The sequence below is a fragment of the Chroicocephalus ridibundus genome, chromosome 17 (assembly GCF_963924245.1).
Source record: "Chroicocephalus ridibundus chromosome 17, bChrRid1.1, whole genome shotgun sequence".
NCBI lineage: Eukaryota > Metazoa > Chordata > Aves > Charadriiformes > Laridae > Chroicocephalus > Chroicocephalus ridibundus.
In genome coordinates this window covers 2,687,501-2,715,076 of record NC_086300.1, presented here as the reverse complement: position 1 = coordinate 2,715,076, position 27,576 = coordinate 2,687,501, and the positions used below count along the sequence as shown (strand labels likewise).

Genomic DNA, 27,576 nt, shown 5'->3' with positions numbered 1-27,576 from the left:
GCTGCTATTGTGCCACGTTTTTGTTTTACAATGCTACAGCTTTGCTCCGAGACATATGTTATGGCACGCTGACTTTGTGTTGTGACATCTTTCTGCTGCAGCATAATTAATTTGTATGCAGGCTTCACGGTCCTGTGTCAGCTCGTCCCGCAGCATCCTGTTACGAGAGCTGTGCAGCCAACTTCTGCTCTGAGGGTAGCCAGCGCCGGGGACAGGCACCGTTAACCCGGGGTCACGTTTTCCCTCAGCAGATTGAAGATGGGGTTTGGTGGGCCTGGTCTCAGACAGGAGCGACTTCACGGACATGGGGCTTGTGGTACCACGCAGGCCGGCTGTCCACTGAGGCCTGGTCATGGTGGCAACCTACAGAGAAGATCGACAGCTCCATAACGCCCGCAAACCGGAGTGATGCTCCGTGAGGTGACCCACGCCGGGCTGCGTGCCCACAGGCCTCACCTCATGCTTCCTCACCCACCGCCCCACAGCGGCCCTGGCCCCAGGACATCAAACACTGTCCCTGAGGACACCAAATTGTCCCTGAGGACACCAGACGGCCCCTGGGACCCCCGACATCCCACCTCGCCCGGGTAGGAGGCGGCTGGAGGCAAACACCGACCCGCCGGGCCCATCCCGGGCCGCGCCGCCGCCGCCGCCCGCCCTCGCCTCGCTCCAAAATGGAGGCCCAACGCCCGCCCGCTTAATTATTCATGAGACGGGTTGGCCACGCCCCCCGCGGGCGGGGAGCTGATTAAATATTCATCAGGAGGGCGGGGGACAAGAGGGCGGGGCAGCCGTGCGCGAGGCACTCCCCCTTCCCCCCCTTACCCCCCCCCCCCCCCCCCCGAAAGGCGGGAAAAATAATTAATACAAACAAATCAGCACAAAACCCACGGAGAGGGGGCGGAATTATCAATAATACCAATGAAACACTACTGGAATAAAACACTTCTGTTGCCTGGAGTAATTTCTTCCCTCCAACACCGCTGTGGCCGCCCTCGGACCCATTGACAACCGCCGCCACCCCGAAACTGAACTGGTTTGTTTTTTTTTTTCCGTGTTTGCAAATATTTCTCCTCCCGACTAAAATACACAAACACAGGTGGGGCTGCCTGAGTGCACCTGCTTACCTCACTATGCTCAACCCCTCCTTTTAACCCCAGTAAGTAGTGATGTTTCACTGAAATCATGCTTTTAAAAAATAATTTTGAACAATGATCATTGAAAAATTCTTTTCCTTTTTGTTTTTTCCTCCCCTCAGAGACACGGGGCACGGCTCTCACCGGCGTCTGCTCACCCCACAGCCCCCCGAATTCCTCTGCCGCTCCCCTCAGAGGCAGCCTGGCGGGCGCCCCGGCTGGGGGGCTGCTGGGAGGGAGGGAATTTCCCTGAGGTAAAAAAGAGCTCAGAAGGTGTTGTCTGTAAGTAGACATCGACCGCGAGACCTTCTCCATCACCCGTGTGTAGGTCTGGGGGCGCAGGTCCCCATTTTCAGCCTCCCAGCTCCGATTTTGGTGGGCTGGGGGGCAGAGGGGCCACGGGTGGCTGAGGAGAACGCGGCCTAGCCGGTCGTTTGGCCTAAAGGTCTGTCATAGCACAGCTAAATCTGACTCAAAAGCACAGGTAAAAAGCCAAATATAACCCAGTCCCTCTAACACTGCAGTCTGAGGAGCAAAACCAGCCTGGACGGAGGAAAAAAAGTGGGTGCTGGTGTTTCCCCTCCAAGCAGACCCTGAAGGGACAAGCCTGAGCCCTCACAACAAAGAAATCCCCTTTGCCATCAGCAGCGGGGTCAGGATTCCCCAAGATTTACTTTCTACCCATTGTTCCCTGATTTAAATGCTTATGGGACTGGTTTGCACTACCAATCTGATGTAGAGCCTTCAGCATAAATAAAACTATGCTTTTTGTAAATTGTCAGTGTAGGCCAGGGTGTAACAAGTAACCCTCTCGAGTTAATATTTGAAGCAATTCCTTTTATGCGCTTTGTGACCAGACAGGGAAACGGAAATGTTCCAAACCAATCTACAAAGTAAACAACCTTTTGCAATAAATGTTTGCCAAATGCTAACACAGGGCTCAGAGAAATATCAGGACAAAAGTGCATCCATTAGCAGGAGTTTAGCAACTGCTTAAGGACAAGAAACATTCTAGAGCTGGTTTAAAGTTGATGCGTTCTGCCTTGTAAACAAATTAGCTTATAGCAACAAACAAGATGACCCTTCTTAGCTAATATTATGAGTTTAGCTTGTTAAATATTTAACGTTTACCTTTCAATTTTCCAGTCTGGATGAAGCAGTTCTCTAAACAAGTGGTATCCCAGCAGCAGATGGAGACGCACAGACCATTGCCCTGCTCTGGCTGAACTCCCTGAGAAATAAAAAACACGTTAAGTCAAAGAGGAAGCAAATGGGAGCTTTCAGTAAAGTCTCTAAGCTTTGGCTTTGACACTCACTGCTTGTACTCATTTTTATTTACATTAATTTTATCTAGCTCTGCTTTAAATTAAAATAGCGGTAGTCGATTCAACTTCAATCAGGTTGAAGGGAAACAGACTGGAATTGGCTGAGTACTTCTGAAAACCTCCCTTCTGGCAAAGTATTTTTCTCTTCCTTATAACACAATTGCAGACCCAAGGTAAGACTTTCAAAAAAGACTTAATGGTGCCATAAATCCTTACAGTACAGTCCTGCTAAAGACAGTAAGGGGAGTGGGGAAGGAAAATAAAGTATCATAGGATTGCAACTTTTTTTTTTCTAAAGTATGAATCAGAAATATCTGATGATTTAGCCTGTCTTGAACAAAGTTTAGCGTTGCCCCGTTTTTAAACAGGAGCGGAGCTGCTGTGTATATTGTACGTGAGGAATTTAAGTTGTCTGGAATCCACAGTTGCGTGTATAACGTTTCCACTGACTTCAGGCTTTGCTTTCTTTGCTTTTAGAAGACAAACATTTCTTCATATAACCATATATGTTTATCTATAGGTGGTTTCTTGATTGTTCTTAAAGCTGTTACCTCGATTTGCTGTCTCATGGTTGAGTAGCGTAAAAGCCTAATGAAACAGTTATTTTAGGAGCAGTTACCTTTGCTCATGAGCCTTGTCAAAGTTTAAACTATAAGCTTCTTTGGCTAGCTAGAATTATACCATACCTAAATTAAAAATGCTTCCAGTGAAGTATCACTTCCTTAAGCGTACAATGCAAACTCTATCCAGAGCGCAAGCACAAGTCAGCCAAACCCATTTGTAACACTGTTAATGAAATGCCCCATATTCTTTCAGTTGTCAGTACAAAAAACAGTGCTTCCATTGTGGATGTGGTAATTTTGCTCAGTGGCATATTAGAGAGGTCTGGCTTGCGTGCTTTGGTAATAAATATGAAGGATGTTTGGAACTTGTTTTCTGTAATTTTTGTAAATTTTTAATCTTTGAAACAATGAGGTCTATTCTCTGAGTGTATTTCCCACTGATGGTAACTGGGATGTTGCACTGCAGCTTGGACGGGTTCCAGTTATGTTACTAACAGCGCTGCCAGCTCTTGTAATTATACTGCAGCACTCATTCCGTTTGGCAATTTCCCTGAAGCCTCAGCTGCTGGAATCAAGAAACAGTATGAAAAATCTCAGTTTAAAAAAAAATAATTTTAAGGGGTAGTGAGTCACTAACTCTCATTGTTGCCTGACAATGTGAAGCGTACCTACTCTAGAGACTCAGAAACCAGAAGGCAAATCAAAAGAATGTATTTATTGATTTTTTTAAAGCTCATTACTTTTCAGACCCTCATGATTTTGGGAAAGCCTGGATCACTGACTTTTTTCACATAGCGATACTGTATCATTTATTTGCATGTCACATATACAGTCATTATATGAAATTAAGCCATGTATCAATGTAAATGCTGCAGGAAAATATGGTTTGAACCATCACTTTGTTACTTTTAATCTTTTTTTTGGTCATATGCAAGCATTCTTAAAAGTAATTATCACTCTAAAGCAATTAAGTAACATGAAAATAATTTCAATAACATCCTTGTAACTTTTTCGTATTCCATTGAATAACTAGTGTAACAAGGTAAGAGAATGTTGTTAATCGCATGTACTTCCTGAACGGTTTCCATTTAGAACTATCTTCCTAGCTTTCTGATGTCCCACTCATACGACGTCCCTCGGTGCTTTTATCTTTTCCTCCTCTAAGATCAGCTGAGTAGTCCGTTCTCTGAGACACGGAATTAGAAAGTTATTTAGTAAATTGCATGTCACTGCACTAAGTTCAGACACAGTATGACAAGATTTTCACACTCCATTGCTGTGTCTACAACGGAGTGATTTCCTCTTAGCCTAGTTTTGGGCATAGTATTTTCTCTCCTCTGAAAACAGGACTTTCATATTTTCTCTCCAGGTTAAATTGATGGGACTAACAGAACAATGACATCCACTGCAAGGACCAGCTACACCTCGATTCCGAACCAGAAATACAGACGCAGTAGCCGTCGCTCCAGACAGCGCTGCAACTTGGTGGACGCAGATTCCCAATCTCTGTCAACACTCGGATATTTTAAAACACTTCCATTAGAGATCTTTCAAATGGTACTGAATTACCTTTCAGGTGAGAATCTGATAGGAAAGGTATTACTTCAAATATCTGAAAATTACCACAAAAGTTTTCCATCTAGAAAAAGCCATTATTATTTAAAATGCTTTACCTTTTAGCTAGTTGAAGTCATTTTATGTGACTTTTTCTCTGAATTTTCAGCTTTTATGTGCGAAGAACCAAATGACCAAAATTTAAATGATAATTACAAACTATTTGAAGTGGTTTTTTGCCTATTATGTGTGAAAAGTATTCCTTAGATCTATTCATTTGTAATTACTACAGTTTGTTAGCAAAGGAGATAAACAGTAATTAAATTTTGTTTTATTTATAAATCCTATTTCTTGGCCTATTTTTGAAGTAAGATAAAGTTATTGACTAGTGATCAGCATTTTCCTTGCAGTCAAGATTTACAAGTACACTGGGTTTTGCTTTTTCAGTGAGGGATATCAGCATGCTGAGCATGGTGTCGAAAACCATCAGCAACCGCCTTATTAATTACATCTCAACCCCATCAGGAAACCGACGGCTCTTATTGCAAGACTTTCATAACCCTGAGCTACCCGGCAAGAGAGAAGGATCCTATATTTTAGAGCACTACAAATCTCTAGGTGATCCTTTAATGCAGATGGTAACAATTAGAGGAGAACCAAACTCAGTTAAAAGGTTTCTTCTGTTATATGCATTGATCGGTAAAATGCTGAGGATACAGCCCAAATCGTTTGCGCAGCTCCCTCTGAAAGTCAAGTTCCTCCCTATGCCAAATAGCCCACTCAAATACCATTAAGTGGCGGGGGGAGGTGGGAGGAATTACCTGAAATGATTCCAAAACCTCTTAGTTATCGAAAAAATAATGTATGTTCCTGCCTCCTCTGTATTTATTTTTTTCATATGAAATGGCAAGCAGGGCTTGGGCAGAGGATCAGTTCTCAGTAGTAGGTGTTTCCAAATTTAGTTTGTTTGGACACCACCACTGGAAACTGCAGCAGAAACCAAGACTCCCAGGCCCCGCGGTAGCTGAAGGAATTCGGCTGCTCAGGCTGCCTTCATGGATCACTTTGGAGGAGCTCGCATTCCTCCGTCTGGGAAATGCAGCCGCAGTACTTAAACCCAGCCTAATTCTGAAGTGACCGGCAACAGTTGCCACCAGGAAGCCTGCTTGATAGGCTACTGGAGACGTACTGCAGATCACATTCCACTTCCTAGAAAAGCAGTATGCTCATCACAAAAATGTTATCACAGTTGTCAGTGCCTCACGTTCTCCTTGGCAGCTTTGTATCCGAGTTCAAAGACTGAAACGGGCATGAAGAACACATTTTCCTCTCACTCTTAGCTTAAGGGCAATGTGAAAATGTCTGCACTTTTGCTGTCATGGTATATTGTGTGCTAAGCAAACCCCTTCTGGGTGAAAAGATTCACTTGTTCTTTCTTTCAGCTGCTCAGACCCCTTGGCATAGCGTAATAGAAATCTAGATCAAAATAGCGTGAGTTTGATGATAATGAGGAGCGCTGTACATCCTTAAATTCAAAATTGTTTGCTTTTTAAATTTTTCTGCTAATCTTTAAAACACGTTGATTCTAAGTCATTCAGCCTCTCACTCAGAAATGCAGCATGCCTTCTTATGCAGCTGGAACACTGAACGTTTGCTTCACCCACCCACTGTCAGTGTTGTTCCATCAGAGAAGCAGAGAAATTAAATCCTAATTTGATCCATACCAATTTACTGTTACCTAGCTGATGAAAAAGATTGTTTATTTGACAGACAGAAATAAAATGCCACCATGGTTAGATGCAGAATTATAAGTATGGTTTGAACTTAAGACATTAAATAAAGGCATAGACAAGGTAAAGGAATGCTGTTACAGTCTTTTAGACCAAAGACCTCCTATTGTAAGCAATCCATGTAGGTTTTGGGGTATTTTAAAATAATCTTAGTGTTTTATTTTTAAAATGAATCTTGAAACCCTACAATTCTTTAAAAAACAAAACAAAACAACAAACAAAAGAAACAAAAGCCAAAATTAGTTTGGGCTTTGTAGTAACCACAAACAAAATGGCAACTTATTATTTAAATGTAGGCGTGAACCCATCACTACAGGCCTAGTAGTAAAACCATGACGTATTCAAAATATAAAGATCATTGGCCATATCAGTGGAAGGCTCAAGAGAACGTTTTTGTTAAGAGGTCAGTTGCAAAATCAATATTTACTTTACATCAGGAAAGACTGGACTCAATGGGGAAAAAATCGTTCCTGTTCAGAGAGCCTGAACGGGGTCTACATATTGCATAAATCTCACTTAAACTCGGAGGGGTCTGGCTCTGCTCAAGTCCATGGTAAAACCTTCCAGTACTTGTAATGGGGTCAGAATTTCAGTCATTGTTTGAAATGGACTTGAGTTACAAATGATCGTGGCACCGTCCTTCTGCACAAGGAGGGGTTTGCTGTACAAAAACAGGAGCAGCACCTTTTGCTCAACCCTTTTTGCTCAGCATAATTTTTCCCTGTGCCGACGGCTGTATTCTCATTTGCAGCTACACTGTCTTAACAGTCTCAACTATCCTTCAGGGAGTTCTCTCCAAAGCCTAATCTAGTCAATAGAAAATTGACTTGACTGAGCTTTGGACCATGTCCTGGGCTGATGAATAAATTATGTCTGTCATGTAGGAATGCTAACACACTTCTAAATAAGGAAAGAGTCAATTTAGAACCACGGTAAATGCATAAAGTACTTTTTGACTTTGGAAAAGTTATGTATTTTTTGGGAAACTGACAATTCATAAAAAAAAGTTTCCTTCCCCCCCCGCCCCTGAAAAGTACATGCTTTTCTGTGGATTTATTGATTAATTAACAAACTATATATAAATATATGTATTATTCTGGTAGAAGTTTTGGAAGAACAACTGTTAACTCATTTTCTATGAGTATTGTGGAAAAAAATGCTGCTTAACAAACAGCTGGTCCACACTATAATGAACTCCAGACTTTGACATCCTAAACACATACCATTTCAGTCCTGTATAGGAAAATAATTTTACCTCTTCGCTATGTTTTACATTAACACAGTTTAGAATATTTTCTTTTCAGAGCATGTGGCTATCTTCAAAAAATGTTGGAAGCTTGGCTTTCCATGATGTAAGGGGAAAACCAGTGTTCCCCACGGTACTGTTAAAAGAGGCGCAACAAGTAACATTTATTTCCAATATTTTTAACAGCTGTAATCCTAAAACCAGTATAGTAATTTTAATAGGGCTCCAACTGTGACTAACAGGGCCTTTAAAACAATATAATAAACAAGTTATGGCATAGGAAGCTTAGGTACTCCCTGGCAGCGTTTCTTTAGCAGATGTCCCCGCTACAAAAGCGCACACCCCTTCTCCAAAGCACAGGTTACTGGTTTGTGCTGCTCTCTTCACCTTGCAGAAGCAGCTTTTTCTCACGAGCGTGTGCGTGCTCGTGATATGAACGTTTAAGCCCATTCAGTAACATATGTGCCATGTATGTAAACTCATAGTCACGTATGTATTCATTTTCTTCACAGGATTGTTGCTTAAAAGATGCACGCTTCTATTGCCAACAAAAGACAGGCTAAAGTACATACACAAGATCCTCTCAGAAGTAAGTTCACGTTCCTTTCACCAGTGTTTGGAATTGTCCCTTGCACTTACAATACCATTTCTACACGGCAATTGTTAGTTGAATTACGCCTTTTACTGTCCCTTTGCTGGAGTTCACTGCTACTGTGTAATGAATTTATTGATTTGAAATCAGTCTCGCTTTTAATAATAATAGAAAAGCCTAAACCAGCATATTGAACACCAGGCTGTTCTACTGAGATTTCATGCTCCGTTATCAGTGGTTTTCAACTTTTCCTCCCCTTGGGAACCACTAGAAATTTTGCAGTGGAAGAGCACAGCTCTTCATAGAAATTTTACTCTCCTGAAAACAGGGTTGCTCTTCCTAGCTTACTTTTGCACACCCATTTGACAACAGCTTTGGATGTAATACTAAGCCATAACATAGGTATTACAGCTTCTTTCCTTACACAATAAAGGAAGGGAATCCTTCTGAATTTCTAATCAGTATTGACGTACACAAGTAGTACAGAGAATTTTCAATCACAGGAATTAGCTTATAGTCAGTTAAGATGAATTACTAGTGTTTTGCACTTACAGGTTTCCTGTTTTAAACTTAACGGTTGCCCAAGTCCTTTGCATTGTTTAGGATTACAGTGCTATGGGGTATTTTTACAGGTACAGTATCTTTATGGAGAGAAGGCAAGTATCACAAATATAAAAGAAAATTAAGGGACTTTTCTAAATTAGTCTGTGTTTTTGCAAGATACTTAGAATATAAGATGTTTTTGAGCCTTGGGGTGTGTGGGGGGAAGGTATTTATTCACACAGTTCTCCAAATTTCCTTTCTGGTTGTTAAAGTTGCTGATTTGACTCTTGAGAATTCCTTGGTCTGGATTTCACTGCCAAACAGTCTGGATTTTGATTAGCGATTTATTATCTGAGAAGACACGGGAGAAGGGCGGCATTTTATTACACAGTTTCAAATTCACAAATCAAGAGGAGAGATGGTTTAGTTTAAAAGTAAACGGCTATACACATCATATACCAGAATATTTTTGTTAGCTTGTGGTAGCTTAAAATTAATTAAAAAAAAACCAATGTCAAATAAATTAGTTCAGCAATCCACAGTTTATTTACTGTAATGACTACTGTGATTGCAAATATGCAGTAAAATGCTCAGGGTAGGACCTTTTTGTCACTACTTGAGATGTTTGATTGTGAAGTGTTAGAATTGACATAATGGAGGCTTTGCTGGAGAGTAACTTTGGTTAAAAAGGTACAGAAACAAATTCTCTCTTAGAAGACCAGACATTTTGAGCACATTTGAAATGCATTTAAGTCTTACTAACTTGCGCGTACAGGTGCTGTATAGGCATTAAAGTATTTGATAATGCCAAAAAAAAGGTGATTATTTTTCCATGGTTAAGAGTTACAGATAAATATTTGTGCTGGGACGTTTGTCTTTGAAGCAAGTACCTTTGTGTACTTTTCCACGCAAGGTTCAAAAATAAGGTCTTGGTCCTGAATGTGGAACGCCATTTAGCAGCTTTTGATTCTGGGCTGCTTTAAGCTTAAGTACAACCTCTGCCATAATGTACAGCACCTCTGTGGCAGATAATGGTTTCCCTGCTCTCATCAGGGAGATGCTGTGCAGGCACCACACTCCAGGTATGACACCTTCCTCCTCTGTTCTTCTGATAAAATTGCAGGACAGGTTGTATTTATCTAATATGAGAAATGGCATTGTGATCTAAATTTATGGCTCAGTCTATTCATTTTTATCCCCTTTCTTTTGTAATCATCAGATCCTAACAGCAGGCTGGGATGAACTAGAGTGTCACCGGGTTTTTAACTTCCTCTGTGAGCTGAGCAATTTACCCCGTAAAGTACAGACAGTTGTCAGCAGCAAACCGGGTAATCATCAAAGCAGACAAAAGTCCTACAAAATCAAAACGCGCTATCATGGAAAAGTCAGAAAATGGATCTTGATTACTGCAAACAAAATGTGTCTAGAATTGAGAATGTTTTAGCTCACCTAAGCCTTGTAGCACCAAACCTTTCCCAATTCTCACGTACGGTCTGTTAGCTCCAATATTACGCAGAAAGTGGGCACTCTGAAGCAAATACTTGGCCTTCACATAGGTAGATACAACTATTTTTCTTCCCCAAAAGCAAAGTGCTTTTGTCTTTGACATGTATCCTGTAGTGAAGAGAGTTGTCTTGAGAGGCGTTTAGGTTTTTTTTGAATCATTCCACTGTCTACATTCCACTACTATTAAGCCAATGCATCAGTTATGTGTCTGTGTAAACAGTAACATGGACTTGAATCTTTCCTACTGGACAGCAATGCCAGTGATATCAGTGGGAAAGGAAGCAACACAGAAATCAAGTGATGCAGTACAAAGTCAGGTTTAATATTTCTGAAACACGACACTGACGTGGCACATGCCTCTCAAGAAATTCTCATGTTACCCGGCACCGAACTGGGCATTTCTGTGGCACACTTCATACATATCATATACACACTTCCTTGTATTTCCACTTACTGATGCCATCAAAGAGAAAAGATCAGAGTAACCAAAAACCAGAGCTGAGAGCCCTTGAAGCCACACATGAGTGGCTGCAGAGAGGTACCAGAGGGTGCATCGATAGATTCTATGGCCTGAATTAGTGCAACGTATCCAAAAGAGCCAAACTCGGGAAGTAACAGCTGAGAATTTAATTAGATCCCCCTCCGTGTTCTTAGGCAGCTTTAAGAAAACCCTTCTTTCTCTTCCTATAAAAAAAAGTGATCATCTTTGAGGCTTATTGCGTGAGGCTTAATGGATTTATAATATCTACATTCTTTTACCCCAGGGAGTGCCCGAAAGCTAGAGCTGCGGATAAGGTTATACTGTCGTAGCGTCTTGTTGAACCACTGGATTCATCGGAGTGATTCTGCCTTTTGGTTGACTCGTATTTTAAAGCCATGGCCCATGGTCAATCAAGCTCGCCTGCTGTATATCATCTTTGGGCCAGTGTCCACTCTTGATGGCGAGTAGTCAGGGGGGTTAATTTTCAAAGTCTGTTCCCTAAGAATGAGGTTTCCTTGCAGGATGCAGCATTTCTGAAAACCAAGCTTTATGCAAATGAAATGTAGTTGTATTGCCTAGAAAAAAAATCATTCTGCTTACCCAGACCTCACTAACATATATAAAATACATACATTATACATATGTGTGTGTATATATATACATCCATATATATATATATGTTAAGAAAAGTTACAATTGAAGTAATTCTAGTGAAGAAATTGCACCTCTGTTCCTCTATTTTCCCCTGCTCACCTCAAAGAAGCATCTGTTTCCCTGCAGAAAAGCATGCTTTCTCACTTAATTATTAGACCCGGGTTTCTTTAAATCGCCCTTTGCTTCATGCTGCAACTACCACTGTCCCTACGAAAATGACAGATGGAAAAAATCTGTCACAAACACTGAGTCGTGTTACCTGAATTACCCTCCTCTGACTCTGCTGTAAGGCCCAGTCTATCGCCTTCCTTGTTTAAAAAAAAAAAAAAAAAAGAAAAAAGATTACTTTGTCACTTAATAGCAGTTGTGATTAATATATTGCTCAGGACATGTGGTTTGGCAGAAAATGATAGAAGGACCAACAGATGAGACCAGTCTGAAAGGTCTGGCAGATGCAATTAAACTGCTGTATGATACAGAAGCTAGAGAATGGACAGCAGATGATGTTATCAGTCTTGTGGATGAGCTGTCAGGTGTGTTTTTGCCTTTATCATTAATCCGTAGGATTATACGCTCATGTCCTCCAAATCTGGCAACAAGTGTGTTTCAGGCACACAGGTGCCTTGGGAAACTGACTGTAATACTCCGCACAGTAGCTGTGGCGTAACTGGAAAAGTCATTACATTCGGAAGCCAGGCAGTAGCTGGGGATGGGAGAAACCCGGCACAAATTCAGGCTGTCTTTCCCCATTGTGAAACACTTTAAGAATCCATGCAGAGCTTTAAAATTCAAGTCTTGTCTAGCCATTATTAAGGAAACGTTGTCCAAGCTGTGTAAGCTGAAAACATAGTGTTTGTTAAAGCCAAAATTCTACTGAACAATGTTAACGGCTACACTGAAAGTTAGTTATGGGTGAGATCACATCACAGAGGCTGTCGTGAAGAGCTCTCACTGTACTGCTGGTAGGAATTGGTTATATGACTTCATTGCTGCAATTGTATTCCAGAGGGCATTCCCTCACAAATTCTGGTTAGCTACCAAAGCCAACAATTCATAAATTCACCTCTTCCAGAATAGTTTTTGTGGCACTTCTTTCTTTTTGTTCAAAGATCACTAAAATTCTATTTTATTACAAAGTTGTTCCCCGGGAGTGGCTCATGGAGAACAATGCTCGGCTTCTCATTCTGAGTGGAAACAGCATTTGCTTCACTTTCATGGCCAGCAAAGCTGTGAACGGAAGGACCCTCGAGTTAGCCAGGCTCATGGTCTTCCTGGCTTTGGTGAGTACGACTGAACAGACCGGACTCCAGCCTTTTGTCTCTTTAACCCCATATTTGTTTTCTCAGACTTTAGAGTTGTTTCCCCACCTACTCCTACAAACTGGGAGTAAGTCCTGCAAGAGGCCTAGTGCTCTTTCACCTTCTGGTCCCTGTCTGGCACATCTCCACACAGTGGCAAGCCTGGCCTCGAGGAGCAGTACCACTTCTCAGCAGGTTGAGAAGTTCCTCTGTTAGCATGCCAACAGTAAAAACAAACTCCGTGTCCCCTTCTAACAAACCTTAATTTTCCAGGCCATGGCTGCAACCGACCCAGTCACTCATTAGAATCAATAGTTAATTCTAAGATTTAATCTTGCCTTTTATAGCATTGTGCTCACCATAAAAGGTGTGTTTCTAATATATTTCCTGCGTACGTCAGGTCTGCGAGAAGGACCTGTACTGCATGGACTGGGCAGTAAAAATGATGCAGAAGGTCTGCAAAGTTTTCAGTACTCCAGGGGAGAGGAACAACTTTCTGCAGTGTGTGGAGAATGTCTTCGCTCACATGATCATGGACACGCTACAGGCAGTGCTGTCCGGTAAGCCTGCGGGTCTGCCAGCCGGGACCAGCTCTTTAACCAGGAGCTCGCACTGAGCGAGACGTCAAAAGCACCGCAGTTAGTGTGGCATCGCAGCCTGTCCTTCCCTCCCTCCCCAGGCAGAGCAACACTGCAGCGCCTGAGGTTTGCAGTCAACCAGGTGCCATAATTGGGAGAGACATTTATTTTAACCGATCTCTCCTGTCTAAGAGATTGCTACTGCCACGGACGGTGAGACCAACAGGCTTTTAAAATCCATCCCGGCAGAGCGCTGGGCCTGAGGTCCTTCAGGGCTGTGTCGAAGCGCAGGCCCGGAGCCGCTGCCAGCCCGTGCAGCTCAACAAGCTGCACTTGCTCCCTGTCCACAGCTTGTCAGCCTTGATAAAACCTCCAGACTGATGATGACGGCAAGCTGTAAAGATGAACGGCCTGCTCAGTTAGGACAGATTTTTGTCTTAACGCACAATTGTTCTTGTCCATCTTCGGACAGGCTGGTGAAGGAATTTTGGAGAGTGTCTCCTGTGTTATTTCACAGCTGTCCTGCCATCAGGTGCAGTAGCTGAAGCCTCATAAATCAAAGCGGAGGCTGCTGATTCAGCCTCTGCTGAAAACACTGAATGAGTAAGATTTATCTTCAAAGAAGTCATTTAGTTTCACTAATCATTTTAAAATGTTTTTCTTTTTCTCTGCCCTGGTAGGGGATCGCGATGAAGAGGACAGCAGCTTTTTGAATTTGTTTCACCTTGTAAATGCCCAAGCGAACTTCCATAAAGAGATCCTGTACCTGACCATGAGAAGCAACGGCAACACCGCTTGATGCTCTGAATTTTCCAGACTCTTGCCCTACTCCTGCTGGATTTTTCTAATTTTTTTATTTTTATTTTTTTTTTTCCAAACACTTGCAAAGCAGTATCCAATTATTTCTTAAATTTCCATTCTGGTAAGAGCTGGAGCGGCAGCGGGAGGAGCTAGTGACATACATGTCAGCCCAGCTGAAGGAGCTCAGGGGACCGCTGGGGACCTCAGCGTTCGCAGCGGGGTTCTGTGCGTTTCACTCCTCTGAGGCCACGTGAAGACACACGGAGGAAGCAGGCTGGGGGCCTCTGGTTTGGGAACATAAACTGCATTCTTTTCCCACTGCGTATGTTTGCACACACAATAAAAATGACATGGTTTTCATATTTGATGTGCATACACAAATTGAAGAATGTTATCTTAGTTCAGAACCAAAAACATTTTGATCTTTAAATTTTGTTTTCTCTTGGGAATCGGAGGAGAAAGAGACAGACATAATTAGAGCGGCACAGCTACATTTTTCCAGTTTGCCAGTGTCTCCCTCGCTCTTACGTTCTCCATAGGTTGCACATTCAGTTTTAGCAGAAAGAGGTGATGGCTGAAAGAAAGCAATTTAACTGCTTTGATAAAGCAAAGCAGTTTTTTCCCCCCAAAGCTACAGGTACCTTTCAACCATAACGCAGAAGCAACTTCAAATCCCTCTCCCTGCCTGGTGTAATAACTGAATGTTAAAGCGTATTTGCCTTTATAGGACTTTGCTAAGTTGATGACACACATTAAACGCGTATAGGCTAAGATCACTGTTTCATTAAAGTATATAAACGTTTGCTACTTATAAAAGGTTTTTATTTTCTGCTATATTGCCTTCAAACCAAAAACATGTAATGCATAATAAAAAGCACTTACTTTACTGTGCGTTGTTTAGAACACGGCTGTTTGCTTCACGTTATTAAATAGCCTTCTCCTCCCCCTGAATCACTTTCCAAACGTTTTAGTGATCCTCCAGGAGGAGATTTTAGCTGCAGGGACCCAGGTTTGGCTTTGAAAGTTTGTCTTCAGCTGCCGGAAACAGCTTAAATGGGATCAATTTATCTCAGCTGCCCCCACTCGATGTCATCAGTAACGAGCCGACAACTGCTCTGTAATGATTCGCTTGGAAGTTTGCACGTTAAAAATTCTTGGGACATTTGATGAACACACAATTACAGCCAGGATTTGACTACATTAAGGAGTGGATACGGGATATAAATTTGCTGAGGATCTTTGCAGCGTGCCGGTAGATGGCAGAGGTGAAACCTTCCCCGAGGGCAGTGTCCGCTAGCAATTCCTTCTAACAGCCCTTTTTCCTCTCTATTTGAAGGTTATATTTAAGAACACGCTGCGATACTTCGGTTGTGCTGCAACTACGTATTATTTCTAAGGAAGCAAAATGCAAGACTTTGTCCGAAATGTAGTCGGTGAACTGAAAGCCTCCAAACTGAGCACTAATGAACTCAAAACATGAGGAGAAAACAGACTCGCGGCGCCTACGGTGCCAGGGAAACGCAGCCAAGGAGCCGCTGAGGCGGAATGCTACAGCCCGGCTCGGGAGCTGGAATCGCTACCAAGAAATAACCTCGACTGACGGAATCCAGGATGAGGGAGCGGAGCCTTGAACCACCCCATCTCCTGGCTCCATTGTACTGCGGGTGCGTGAGGCTGCTTCGCCCGCTGCGACACACAGCGCCGCAGGGCCGGCGCAGCGCCTCTGCCACAGCCTGTCGCATCTCCCGGCACCGAGGACACGGCGGCCATAAATTACAGCCCGTCACAAGGGGGGCCATTGTGCGAGCGCAGCGATACAGGAAAAGTGAGGTCTTTGATTCACTGGCAGCCGTCGACAAAGATGAAATGTCAGCTCTGCCGGCGCTAGCTCGCTCTCGCAGCGGATCCTCCAGGAATGCGAGCTTTATGCAGCTGCCAAGTGTGAAATATTGATGACGTTATTAATTATTATTAACTGCTCTTCTTCTTCCCTACACAATAGCTCAGCAAGTGTTTGGCCTTAGTTTTTGCAGCGTTCGTGCTCCAGCATTTCCACCAGACGAGGACTTTCCTCCCTAGAGGATCAAAGCTCCAACCCACCGAAGCGGTACTTCCCCAACCAGTTTTTGTTTGAACTGGAAAACAAACACCACCGGCCTTTTCCAGTATCGCCCTCTGATCAGCTCTCGCAACTAAGCACCGCTGGGCTAATGGCGTCCAGGTGGGTGCCCCCGGGCAGCACCGTGCGCCAGCCGAGCTGGGACAGTGAGACTTGAGAAAATGGTGCTTTTTTTTTTTCCTGCTGCCAAATTTTAACCGCTGCCGTGGGGAGTCGATAAAACCCTCCCAGGACGAGAAGCAAACGAGCAAGAGGAGATTGGGTCCCCTCAGTCGCAGCGCGGAGCCCTGGCTGATTTGGGGCACGGAGGAAGGGGCTGGCGCACAGAGCTGGGGGGTTTGTAAGGCCCCGCGGGGGGAGAGGAGCGTTGGGAGTAAGAGAAAATCATTGTTCCTGGTTTCACACTCAGCTGAGTTTCCATTCCACGCATTCCTCGTTACTCACTCTCTCTTAATCACTGCAGATGTTGACATCAGATACAGACTCACGAAGCGGAGGTTATTGAGAACATGACTTATGCTTGAAGAAATTCCTCCCAAAATATTTCAAGCTTCTGATTTCCGACTATATTTGGTGGTGGAGCGAGGAGAAGGTTTTCCTCATCTCCAGGGCTCGGCGATGAGGGACCGCCCGGGCCGAGGCTGGCGCACTGGGAACACGCTCGGGAGCAAAGGCACCAACTTCGTGTTTCTCCCAGGAGTTTTACTAACAGGAAATTGCAGTGTCAAGTATTCAGCTGGCAACACTAACCGCAGCCAGCGTTCCCAGGCTCTGAAATCCCTTCTCTTTCCGTGAACACCGTCTTCTGAAAGTCTTATCGAGCCGTTCCCGCCTACCCCGGCAGTGCCGGCGCGGCCCCGACCCTCCCCGGGTCCTGTTCTCTCCCGCCCACTGGCGTGATGGTGCCACGGTTGACTAATGGGGCACGGGCAGTTTTTTCCCATTACAGCTATTTCAGGTGTTTATTGCTTAAAAAAAAAATTACATTCCTGGGAGAGACCAGGCATACGAGAATTTTGTCTTCGAGGAGGATGAAACTTTCAGTCTGAGAACAGCACTGCATGTGACTGAGAGCAGGGCTTCATAAAAGGACAGGAAAAATCCTCCTGATGCCCCAAATACCTTCCCAGACCTCTCCGAGCTGGGGGAAATTAAGCTCTGAGATGTTCTTTCCATCCCACAGAAATTTCCATCATATTAAAAAATGTTCTTTTTTTCTCTGCTGAGATGAACTGAGACTTCCCGGAGGTTCCCTGAACACGGGCGAGGGGACCTGCGTGAGGCTGAGCCACGGCGCAGACGCCTGGGCGGGGGAGAGCCTGGTTGGGACCCCACAGCGCGTGGAGCAGGGACCCCTCTGCAGCAGCAGCCGCTGCTCAACTCGGGGACACAGGGGTGTCTCGTCGTGGTTTGGCAGTACCCCGTCCCTCCCAGGGCTCGCAGGGTGCCCTCCCACGGCTGGAGCTGTGGGGACAGGCTGGGAGAGCTGGGGGGGTTCAGCCTGGGGAAGAGAAGGCTCCGGGGAGACCTTCCAGCCCCTTCCAGGCCCTAAAGGGGCTCCAGGAAAGCTGGGGAGGGACGTTTACAAGGGCATGTAGCGACAGGGCGAGGGGTAATGGCTTCAAACTGGAAGAGGGACATTTCGGTTGGGTATCAGGAAGGAATTTTTCCCTCTGAGGGGGGTGAGCCCCTGGCCCAGGTTGCCCAGAGAAGCTGTGGCTGCCCCATCCCTGGAGGGGTTCAAGGCCAGGTTGGACGGGGCTTGGAGCAACCTGGGCTGGTGGGAGGTGTCCCTGCCCAGGGCAGGGGGTGGCACTGGGTGATCTTCAAGGTCCCTTCCCACCCAACCCATCTGTGATTCTGCGCTCTCTCCGCAGAAGCGGGTTTTGCTCCCGCGGCCGTGTGTGCCCCAGCCCCGCGGCCGATGCATGGGGATGCGTTTCGGCAGAGTCAACACCAGCAGATGCGCTCGCTCTCCTGTGTCATTCCTCTCTTTATTTCATTTCCTTGAACAATTTTCATTAAAAATATAAGTGCTTTTTCTAAAATTAAACCCAAACGACCGACCTCGGAAGCGCTCGTCCCGAGGGGCTACGCCACGCGGTGGGGGCAGGACCCTCCGCATCCCCCCGGGATGCCGCGTGCGTCACCGGGAACGACCCACGTCTGGGCAGGGGGATGTCACCTCGCCGCTCTCTCCCCTGCCGCCCCATCTCCCTCCTTCGCCCCACACTCGGCCCCCCCTCGCTGCCGGCGGCCCCCCCGGCACAGCTCCTCCTGGGCAGCCGGGTGCTCGCAGAGGGTTAATGCTCTTCCAGAAGGCTCTGAGGGAGACGGACCAGGCGGCAGCTGTGGAAGAGAAAGGAGATGCTTGTCTGAGCTGGGCCCCGGCGCGGCGTGAGACCCCGAGATGGGGGGCAGCAGCCCCCCCTTCACCCAGTACAGGGCACCCCCCGCCTTTTTCCTCCTTTAAAATGATGCAACCCGGATCCCTTCTTGCTTCTCCCCGAAGCTGTTTAATTTCTCTCCCTCGTGGGAACAAAAGCCGCGCGCTCGTGCTGCCGCGCTCTCAAAGGCAGAGAGCGGCTTTTCCGAAGGGGCCGGGGCCGGCAAACCCAGCGGGGAGAACGCAGCAGCCGCACAATGGCCGGCAAACGTTCCGGCGGGCGAGGTGGCCTGATTTATAACCCAAACCCCGCTGCCCTCCTTCCAGCCCCCGGCAGGAAACAGCTGCGCTGGTGCAGTCGGCTCGGCCGCCACGGCCAGGCAGAGCGAGCAGCAGCCAAAAACAACGGCATTAAAAACAAACCTACCCTCTCTCCCCCCCTCCCCGGACACGTTTCTTCCCCAAAATTAAAACCCGGTGGGACGAGGAGCAGCCGGCTCACCTGGACGATGCTTCGATTGCAAAGCTGATGCTGGGCCGCATCTTCTTCTCCCCCTGCATCGCTCTAGAGCATGTAGATGATGTAGGAGAGGATCACCAGGCCGATGATGGCAAAAAACATCAGGATGAAAATATCCAGCATGGTGAGCGAGGAGCCGGTGGGGCGGGAGCTGCCGGGCTCCCCGCGGCGTGGGAAGGGGATGCTCGGGGGAGAGCCGCCGCTGCGCTCGCCAGCCCCCGCGTCCTCCCCTGCCAGCCGGAGCACGGCTGGCTCCGCTCAGGGTGGAGAGATGATGCCGGAGCTGACGGAGCCGCTTTCCAGCAGGCAGGCGGAAAATAAAGGGATAAACGCAGGCGGTCAGATGGGGCTTCAGCTCGCCCGGGCGGAGGGGCGATGGCTCAGCCCCGACCTGCGAGCGGGTCCCGCGGGGCACTGTCTGCAGAAAGGCTGCTTCGCCCCTGCTCCTTCCTGCCCAAACTGCCTGGGGGGGAGATGACGGCGATGCGACCCCCCCCCCCCCGGGAAAGGGACGATCCTACGTGGAAAGAAACGAAAAAGGGCTTTGGCCATCACAAAGCCGTGTCGATCAGTCAGGACGGGTCTGAACTCTCACCTTTGGGCGTCTGGTACTCCCGGGGTACGGCACCATCCTTCGCTTCCAGTGCCACAGCACCCGCCCCGCTATGGTTTACAGCAACACGGTTTGAAGTGAGCAGCGACAGCCACGGAGCCTTTCTATTTTGATTTTTTTTTTAGGCTAGTGCTGTAGACGAAAATAGCATCCTTTCCCACACACCTTCCAGGTTTTCTTTTCCCCACTGCTAAAGGCTGTGATTGCTGAAAAATCCCACCTTGAGAGGCTGCAGGGGCCGAGGGAAGCCGTGGCCTCTGTGAGCACAGGGGCTGGCTGGGGGCAGGAGGACTCGGGCGACGCCGGGACCCGGTGCCCATCCCGCGCTGCCCACAGCAACGCTGAGCATCTCCCCGGGGGGGCGGGTCTGCTCTTGGGAGCAGCCACCGGCACCCGAACCCCAGCGGATGCCAGAGCCAAGCCCCCCAAGCGGGTCAGCGAGCCGGGGGGCATCACCTGCGCCTGCGCGAGGGATCCTCCAACCCAGCTCACGGCTGAATTTCGAGGCTGATTTCCCGGGGGCTCCGTGGCACCCGGTGGCCGCAGCGCATCGGTGGGACGCGCCGCAGTGGGGATTCGCACACTTCAAGCGTGTCCCTGGTCTTCCAAGCCATGTCAAGAGCAAGGGACGAGCCCAGAAGCTGCATCCCAGGTGGGTTCCCAGCGCTGCCAGCGTTTCCCCCTCCCAGAGGAGCCAGGCAGAGACAAGGACCCCTCCCCAGCCCCCAGCTCCCCACCGTCTCCCAAGGGAGCAGGAAAATGGCAGGAAAAGCGACCGCAATCAAACCCCGGCACAATCGGCAGGTAAAAATTATACTTTTATTTTTAATTCGAGTAAACCAGGAAGAGAATCGGTTGGTTTGTTCCATTCGATGGTTGGGTTAAAAAGGCCAAATAATGCTTTTATTTTTTTTTTATTGGTGGGTGCTCAACCCGACGGGAAGGAGTACACAAGGACAAACCCCAATCAAGCGACGGATCCGGAAGAAAACACGTTCTAAGCTCAGCACCGAGACGCAACCGGGGAAGCTGGGATGGACGAGGTCTATTTTACACGTGATGAGAAGCAATTTAGCTTTTAATTTTTCCTTTTTTTTTTTTTTTTTTACTATTTTATTTATTTATTTATTTTAAATACAGGTTTAGGTGCTTTTCAGCTATGAAAAAAGGCAAAAAAGTGCATAAGTCGAGAGAAAAGGCAGAAATCAAGCAGTAAGAGGTTTGTTTCCCATGGCAGGGGAGAAGGGGCAGGGTGCGGGAGGGGAGAATTAGGACAATGGTTTCAAGGTAGCATTAAAAAAAGGTCTGTATACCAAAACGTAACTGCCTGTGTTATTTGGTCCATTAAAAAAATGGTTTATTCACATTGAGACTCCCCGCCCCCGCCTCCCAGACAAGAACGTGATTAAGAAGAGGATGAGCAGGCGGACGAAGACCCCCCCCTGCCCGGCCGCCCCCTCTCCCCTGCTCTTGTGCTCGCTCGTTTTAGCACCAACCGGGATTCCCATCCCGTGAAGCCCACCCTGGCTGCTCCTGGGGGCCCCTTTTCACCCAAAGGGGAGGACGGTGCCAGAATCCCCATCACACTCCCCCCTCTCCCGTCCCACCTGGGGAACGAGCCAGGAACGAGCCACCTGGGGAACGAGCCAGGAGCAAAACGCTCCCCTCTCCCCCGGTCATGCCATCCCTGGGGGGGGTCTCTGCCCTGCCAGGACAACCCCCCCACCACCACCAGAACAGCGTTGGCTCCAGCAGCCCCCGACTCCGGCCACCCCAACCCCGGCACCGGCCACCAACCAGCCCCACAGCCCCCAGCGTTTTGAGAAAGGGGACGGCAAGCACAAGGCGGTGGGACCCTCTCCCCCTCCATGAGACCGTCCCCAAAGACACGTCCCCCAGGAGAGCCAAGGAATGTCTCAACTCGGCCGCTTTGGTCCCTAGATTCCCTCTTTTCCCTTGGGAATGGCAACGGCAGCAGCTTCCCCTTGGAAGCATCCTAGCCCCATGGTGCGGCACAGCCAAAGCCCCCCCAGCAGGCCGGCACGGGGATGGTCCCCTCCGGTGGCCCGGTGGCTGTGGCGTGGGGCAGTGGGAATGCCGGAGGCAGCACGAAGGCGTCACTGCTGTCCAACGCCCAGCATCTCCGAGCATCCCGCTCCTGCCATCCCGCACAGGCTTCCAGTTACACCTGCCCCCGCCCAGCTCTGGGACCTTGGGAGCCCAAAAGGGAAGGGGACAGGGATGTGCTTTGAGATTTTGGTCCACGACGTGATCCCAACTCGGCGCTGGCCCCAAAAGCCACCGCCGCGGGGGACCAGCGAGAGGTGCAGGGTGGCCCAGGGTGCCAAAGCCTGGGCTCTGCCACTCGCGGCCGAGCTGCCGGAGGGGACAGTCACCCAGGACGTCGCCCAGCGCGGTGGCAGCGGGGGGAGGATCTTTCACACGTGGCTCAGAATAGGCGCAGGGATGGGGGCTGATCCCGCCAGCTCCCCCCACAGTCTACCCGGCAGGTGGAGGGCGCAGGAGGGTCCCTAAAGCCCCGCAAGCGGCAAGAGAAAGGCAGGAAGATTCTGGGTGAACGTGGGGAGCGACCGCTGCCAAGAGGAAGAGGCTGCCCCGGCGCGTGGGGCCCAGGGGACGCCCAGACCCTGGCCCAGAGGCAGAAAGCCGGAGCTGCCGGGGGGGACGTGAGGTCTCGGTGTGGCAGTGCCTCCCCCCCAGCGCCGGGGAGCGGGGAGCCCGGCCCATCTCCAGCCCTCGAGCGGGAGCGGCAGCCTCCGGGTGAAGCCAGGCGGCGGCTACTCCTTTGCTGGCAGCAGCAGAGCCCCGGCGTGGCCCCGGGGGGACGGGGGAGGTGGGAAGAGGCAGCCAGAGCCCGAGGGAGAAGCAGCAAGAGCCGCTTCCAGGGCTGTCCAGAGCAGCCGCTCTGAATCCCAAGGAGAAAGAAAGATTTTAAGATTTTAACTGCGAATGTTTTTCTGTCTCGAGGACTGAAGGGAACAAAGACTGAATGGAAACGCCGCGCAGAGGAGCCGGGAGAAGCAACGGGATGAGCCAGAGCGATGCAGGGCCCGTCCCTCCCGTCAGGGATGCCCTGGGGACGAGCATCCCTCACCTCGTCGCGCAGACATCGCCGCCCTCTGCCCATCCCCGCCAGCGCTGGGGGAATTTGGTCCTAACAGATGGTCTCCCCCTCCCTTTGCGGGCGTCCCGGCGACTCCGGCTGCTTCCCCCAGCCAGGAAACGCCGAGAGGGCTAGAGAGGAGGGAGACCGAAGGAGAAGGAAAGCTGCAGCGTTTTGGTCTCTCGAGCCCCCACCATCCCTTGCGGATAGTCCCTCAGTCCCGACAGAGCTAGAACAAAGCTAAATTGGCAAGAGAAACCGGAGGCGGCTGCAGAAACACAGAGTAACCGAGATGTCAGGACGCGGCTCCGGCGGGCGCCGGCAGAGCACGCGGGATAAGGGATGCTGGGGCAGAGAGAGACACGCGCACACACACACACACACGGGGGGGGGGCTCGGCCGTCGGCCACGCGCCCCGTCCCCTCCCGCGGCTCAGATGGCCTCCACGTAGTTGGCAGGGAGCATGCCCGTGTCGCCCGTGCGCTCCACCGTGCCGTACATCCATCCATCATCGATCTGCTGCACGTTGATGATGGTGTCGCCGTCCTGGAAGGAGACCTCGTCTTCGTCGGCCGCGTTATAATCGTAGACGGCGCGGAAACGCTTCTGTGGGGGGGAGAGAGGGGTCAGCGGGCACAGACCCTCCCCGTGCCCTGCCCCAGACGGGCAGAGCTGCCATCCGGGGGGGTCAAGGAGCCCCGCCGAGCCCCCCCCGAGGGCTGTGCAGGATGCAGGAGGTTTTCGCCCGACACAGGGCTGCTGGTGCCAGCGTACTCGTGGGAAGCAGAAAGCAGGCACCCAGCGTTACACCCGCCAGCCCCTTCAAAACCTGCTTCTCCCCGCACAGGGGTGGGGAGCAAGCGGGGCAAACCCCGACCCTCGGGGGGGTGGAAACCGGGGGGCTGCTGTCGGGGTGGCCCCTGGGCTGTACTCACCCCCCCTGCAGAAGGAGCGTTGCGCTGCGTCGAGGCTGGTGCCGCGGGCTCCTTGTAGCCGTAGGACTGAGACGATGGTGGCTGCTGCTGCTGCTGCTGGTAGACTGGCGGGGGGGGGAAAGACGGGTCCGTGAGCCGGAGCTGGGACCCGGGGGGACGCGCAAAGCCCCTCGCGAAGAACCGGCTGCTGCCCCAGCTTGTGACACCCACGGCAAAAGCGTGTGCCCGCAGCCCCCCGCTCACCTGGGTTGCTGGGCTGGACGTGGTGAGGCGGCTGCTGCTGCTGCTCCGCGGGTCTGCGGTAATTGCTGCTCTCCTGGGAGTTCCTGCGCTCCGGCTCGGCGCCCTCGCTGGGACTCGGGCCCATCCTGCTCCTCTCGAATTCTTCGTGGTATTTTATCTACGGCGCCGGGAGAGGACGGAGAGGTGAGAGCGCGGCTGGGACAGCCCTGCAGCGCCGGCCCCGAGGCTGAGCCGGGACCCCGGCGATGGCAGCAGCTCCTGCAGCCCTTCAGCGCCAGCAACCTCCTTCCCCTCCTCCCAGCTCCCCTTTTTGCCACCAAGGACTCAACATCAGCCCTCTCACAGCCCCCCCAGCGGCCCCAGGGGGTTTCTTCCCCACCCAGCTCCCCAGAGACGTTTGCTCAGACCCGTTTGTGGCACAGGAAAGGAGAAGGTTTAAGTGTCCCATGGGTGGGATACGCAATTTTTCCCAGTCGCGGGTGAGATTCGAGACCAGGCCCCCCCAAGCCCCCAGGCTGCAGGAGCACAGGGCAAAAAAACACCTTTCGGAAGCCCCCCGCTCCCAGCCCCGGCACACGTCGAGTTTGCCGCGTAACTCCCCAGCCCACGGCCGGGTACGGCGGCTGCCGTGGAGGAACCGCTCCAGCGTCAAAAGGCTGAGGAATCTGGGGCTCTTCAGCCTGGAAAAAAGACGGCTGAGGGGGGATCTTATCAACGCTTATAAATACTTCAAGGGGGGGTGTCAGGAGGATGGGGCCAGGCTCTTCTCAGTGGTGCCCGGGGACAGGAGAAGGGGTAACGGGCACAAACTTGCCCCTGGGAAGTTCCATCTCAACAGGAGGAGGAACTTCTTTGCTGTGAGGGTGGCAGAGCCCTGGCACAGGCTGCCCAGAGAGGTGGGGGAGTCTCCGTCTCTGGAGACATTCCAACCCCGCCTGGCTGCGTTCCTGTGCCACCTGCTCTGGGGGACCCTGCTCTGGCCGGGGGTGGGACTGGGTGGTCTCCAGAGGGCCCTGCCGACCCCTATGGTTCTATGATCTGCCCCCGGATCGCTCTGTAACTGCAGCGTGAGGGGGCCAGGGGGCTCCCCTTTCGAGGGGACTCAAAGCAGACACCACCAAACACCCCGGCTGCGTCGCGCTGAGCCGCCCCCCCGGCCACGCAGAGCGGCCCCCCCGCAGCGGGCAGGAGGGGAGGGTTAACCCAGCCGCCCGGGCGTGGGCGTGAAAATTAATAGCCACTTGTGTTAATGAACACACCGCCATCGGAAAGCACCTGGAGCCCATTTGGCTGCCGGTTAAACAGTTATTTACTGAAGGGCCCTGCAGCAGGCTCCCCGCAGGGGCGGGAGGCAGAGCCCCCCCCTTTCCCCGGGAAGAAGAGCACCCCGAGGGGAGCACCCCGCTCCCCCCGCCGCCGCGGGGAGCCCTGCCAGGCTCTCTGCCCCCGTCCCCGGCGCTGGGGGGCTCAGGCTTTGCACGGCTCCGTCCCCAGGAGGGTTTTCCCCATGTGCAGGACCGTACCGGCCCCCTCCGCCGAGCCTGGATAGGGGCACCCCCGTGCTGGGGAGGGCCGGGAGCCCAGCGAGCGCTGGCGTGCTGGGTGCCCCCACCCCCGGGAGCGAAGCCCTGCCAGCCGAGCCGGGCTTTCTGCCGGGATTGGGTTTGTTCCTGTGTCTTGGTGAACTGGGTCACCGCAAGCCCAGGCGGGAGCCGGATGGCCCCGGGGACGCTGCGGAAAACTGCTGTGGTGGCGGGGAGAGGGTGAAGGTGGGGGGGGCGGGGGGGGCGAGCAGAAGGACACGGGCTGGTCTCATCTCTCTGCTGCGCTATTTAATGCCCCCCAAACCTCCAGATTGTCTCAAAAAAAAAAAAAAAAAAAAAAAAAAAAAGAGCGGTGCTTAACAAAGACCACGGCAGGGAAGCAGCGCTCGTCTCCTGCCAGCTCAGACCCCACCGAGAAGCCGCCCCCAGGGAAAAACCTTCCCTCCAGTCCCATTTCCCAAGCGGGAAGAGCCTTCCCCAGCCCTGGCTGTGCCGGGGTTTGGTGGGTGGATAACCCCCAGCCCCCCCCGCCCCCAGTGGAGACCAGGATTTGCCAGAGAACCGCACCATGGGATCAGAAGAGGGAATAAACAACCTCCTCCCGCCCTGCTGGGCATTCTGGGGGGGGGATGTGGGGGTGTGGGGGGGCGCTTGTGTGCGTACGAGCCCCGGCTGCGGGCACGGCCACCATCCTCCCTCTGCCTGTATTCCTGCAAGCCCAGACCCTCCTTCCATGGACACCCCCGGGGGGAGCAGACAGCAGCCCTCCCCCCGTCCCCGGGGCTTTGTCCCCAGGGTGGGGATGCCGCGGGATGGAAAAGCGAGAGCAGCTCGGGGCGCTGCGGGGCTCGGAGCGGGGAGAAGCTCCCAGGAGCCGCCAGTGGAGCGGGCGCCCAAGAGCCTCTCCGTGCAAAGCCGCGCTCCAGGCAGGCAGAAACCAGCCTTTCCCAGCCCTGCCTCCTGCTCTCCGATAAGGAACGGCGTGACTTTCACCAGCGGCTAAAGGTTAATTAACTCCCTGCGTTCTGCTGAAGGCGGATGCTATTGCGGGCTCCCTGCGCCTGGGAGCGCCGGGGCGAGTTTGGGGCCGGGGACAGCGATACCCCCCGTCTGACGCAGCCGGTGCCGCAGCTGTACGTGCGAGCGTGCATCCTCCTCCTTCACCATGGCAACGCACGGACCTCCACGTCTGCCACGTACCCACCACCAGCACCTGGACACGGACCATGGATGGAGGCCGCCGGGTGAAGCGCAAGCTGCCGGGCCAGCTGCCGCCGACCTTGGGCATGCTTTTAACGTAATTTTCCGAAATGGAGGGTCTGGGTCTCTTGCAGACGCAAGGACAGAGCTCCCCTTCCACAAGGTCAAGGGAGGACAGGGATGCTGCTGTGCACGGCCCCCAGGAACCCCGCCATCGAGGCAGGAGGGAAGCTGTGCTTGGCCGAAGGGACCCCGAGGAGCTCCCCGCAAGGCTGCCCTGGCGCAGCCGCCGCCGCGGGGTGCGGGCTGTAGGTAGGAAAGCGGGTGACGTTGCCTGTCCCACCCTCGGGGCTGGTGGCAGCAGGTGGTGGGACGCCGGGGACCGCGCGCAGGCTCAGCACAAACCGACAGCAGCTGCAGCAAACGCTCCCGGAGAGCCGGAGAGCCGGAGAGGGCTTTGCCGGAACCAGGAGGGGTCAAGGCAAGCGGAGCCGGGCAGAGGACAGCCACAGCTGCGAAGGGACGGGAGGAAGAGGTGTGCCTTCGGCCGGGGCTTCCATGCACAAACAGGAGCCAGAGAGAGCGCAAGAGGGACGGGACCGGAGGGGCTGTCCCCCACCAGCCGGACCCCGCAGTGCTGCCACGCTGTGGGTTACGGTGACAAGCAGGGACGGATGGGACTGCTCCTGGTCCACATCTGCCCCGGCTCCACACCTGCCCCCGCCGAACGCCCCTCTCTGCCGCTCCCCTCCCTGCTTCTCACAGCCCACGTGGACTCGAGCACCTCGGGAGAAGTGAAGGAGTCGGATCCCCCTCTGGATCCGG

The 27,576-nt window shown here is 51.0% G+C and overlaps 2 protein-coding genes and 1 long non-coding RNA gene across 3 annotated transcripts in view; 1 reads left to right on the top strand and 2 right to left on the bottom strand.

The window, feature by feature from the left end:
• Positions 1 to 2,283: 2,283 nt before the first annotated feature.
• On the bottom strand, positions 2,284 to 20,112 carry LOC134524605 (uncharacterized). Its single transcript, XR_010073605.1, has 3 exons — positions 19,075 to 20,112; positions 14,950 to 18,535; positions 2,284 to 2,367 (listed from the first exon to the last, which is right to left on the bottom strand). It is a non-coding gene; the product is annotated as an uncharacterized LOC134524605 (long non-coding RNA).
• On the top strand, positions 2,513 to 14,890 carry FBXO47 (F-box protein 47). Its single transcript, XM_063354556.1, has 11 exons — positions 2,513 to 2,634; positions 4,394 to 4,600; positions 5,026 to 5,196; positions 8,127 to 8,203; positions 8,761 to 8,838; positions 9,969 to 10,077; positions 11,020 to 11,196; positions 11,777 to 11,923; positions 12,528 to 12,670; positions 13,089 to 13,248; positions 13,947 to 14,890. Exons 2-11 carry the CDS (start codon positions 4,420 to 4,422, stop codon positions 14,063 to 14,065), a joined length of 1,362 nt encoding a protein of 453 aa, XP_063210626.1. The 5' UTR covers positions 2,513 to 2,634; positions 4,394 to 4,419; the 3' UTR covers positions 14,066 to 14,890.
• A 396-nt stretch (positions 20,113 to 20,508) lies between the features above and the next one.
• The window catches only part of LASP1 (LIM and SH3 protein 1), a 34,669-nt gene continuing 27,601 nt past the window's right edge, over positions 20,509 to 27,576 (bottom strand). Inside the window, exons 5-7 of the mRNA XM_063354680.1 lie at positions 24,008 to 24,164; positions 23,765 to 23,868; positions 20,509 to 23,435 (exon numbers count right to left, since the gene is read on the bottom strand). Of these exons, the coding sequence (XP_063210750.1) occupies positions 23,262 to 23,435; positions 23,765 to 23,868; positions 24,008 to 24,164 (435 nt within the window). The 3' untranslated portion in view covers positions 20,509 to 23,261. The remainder of the gene's footprint in view (positions 23,436 to 23,764; positions 23,869 to 24,007; positions 24,165 to 27,576) is intronic.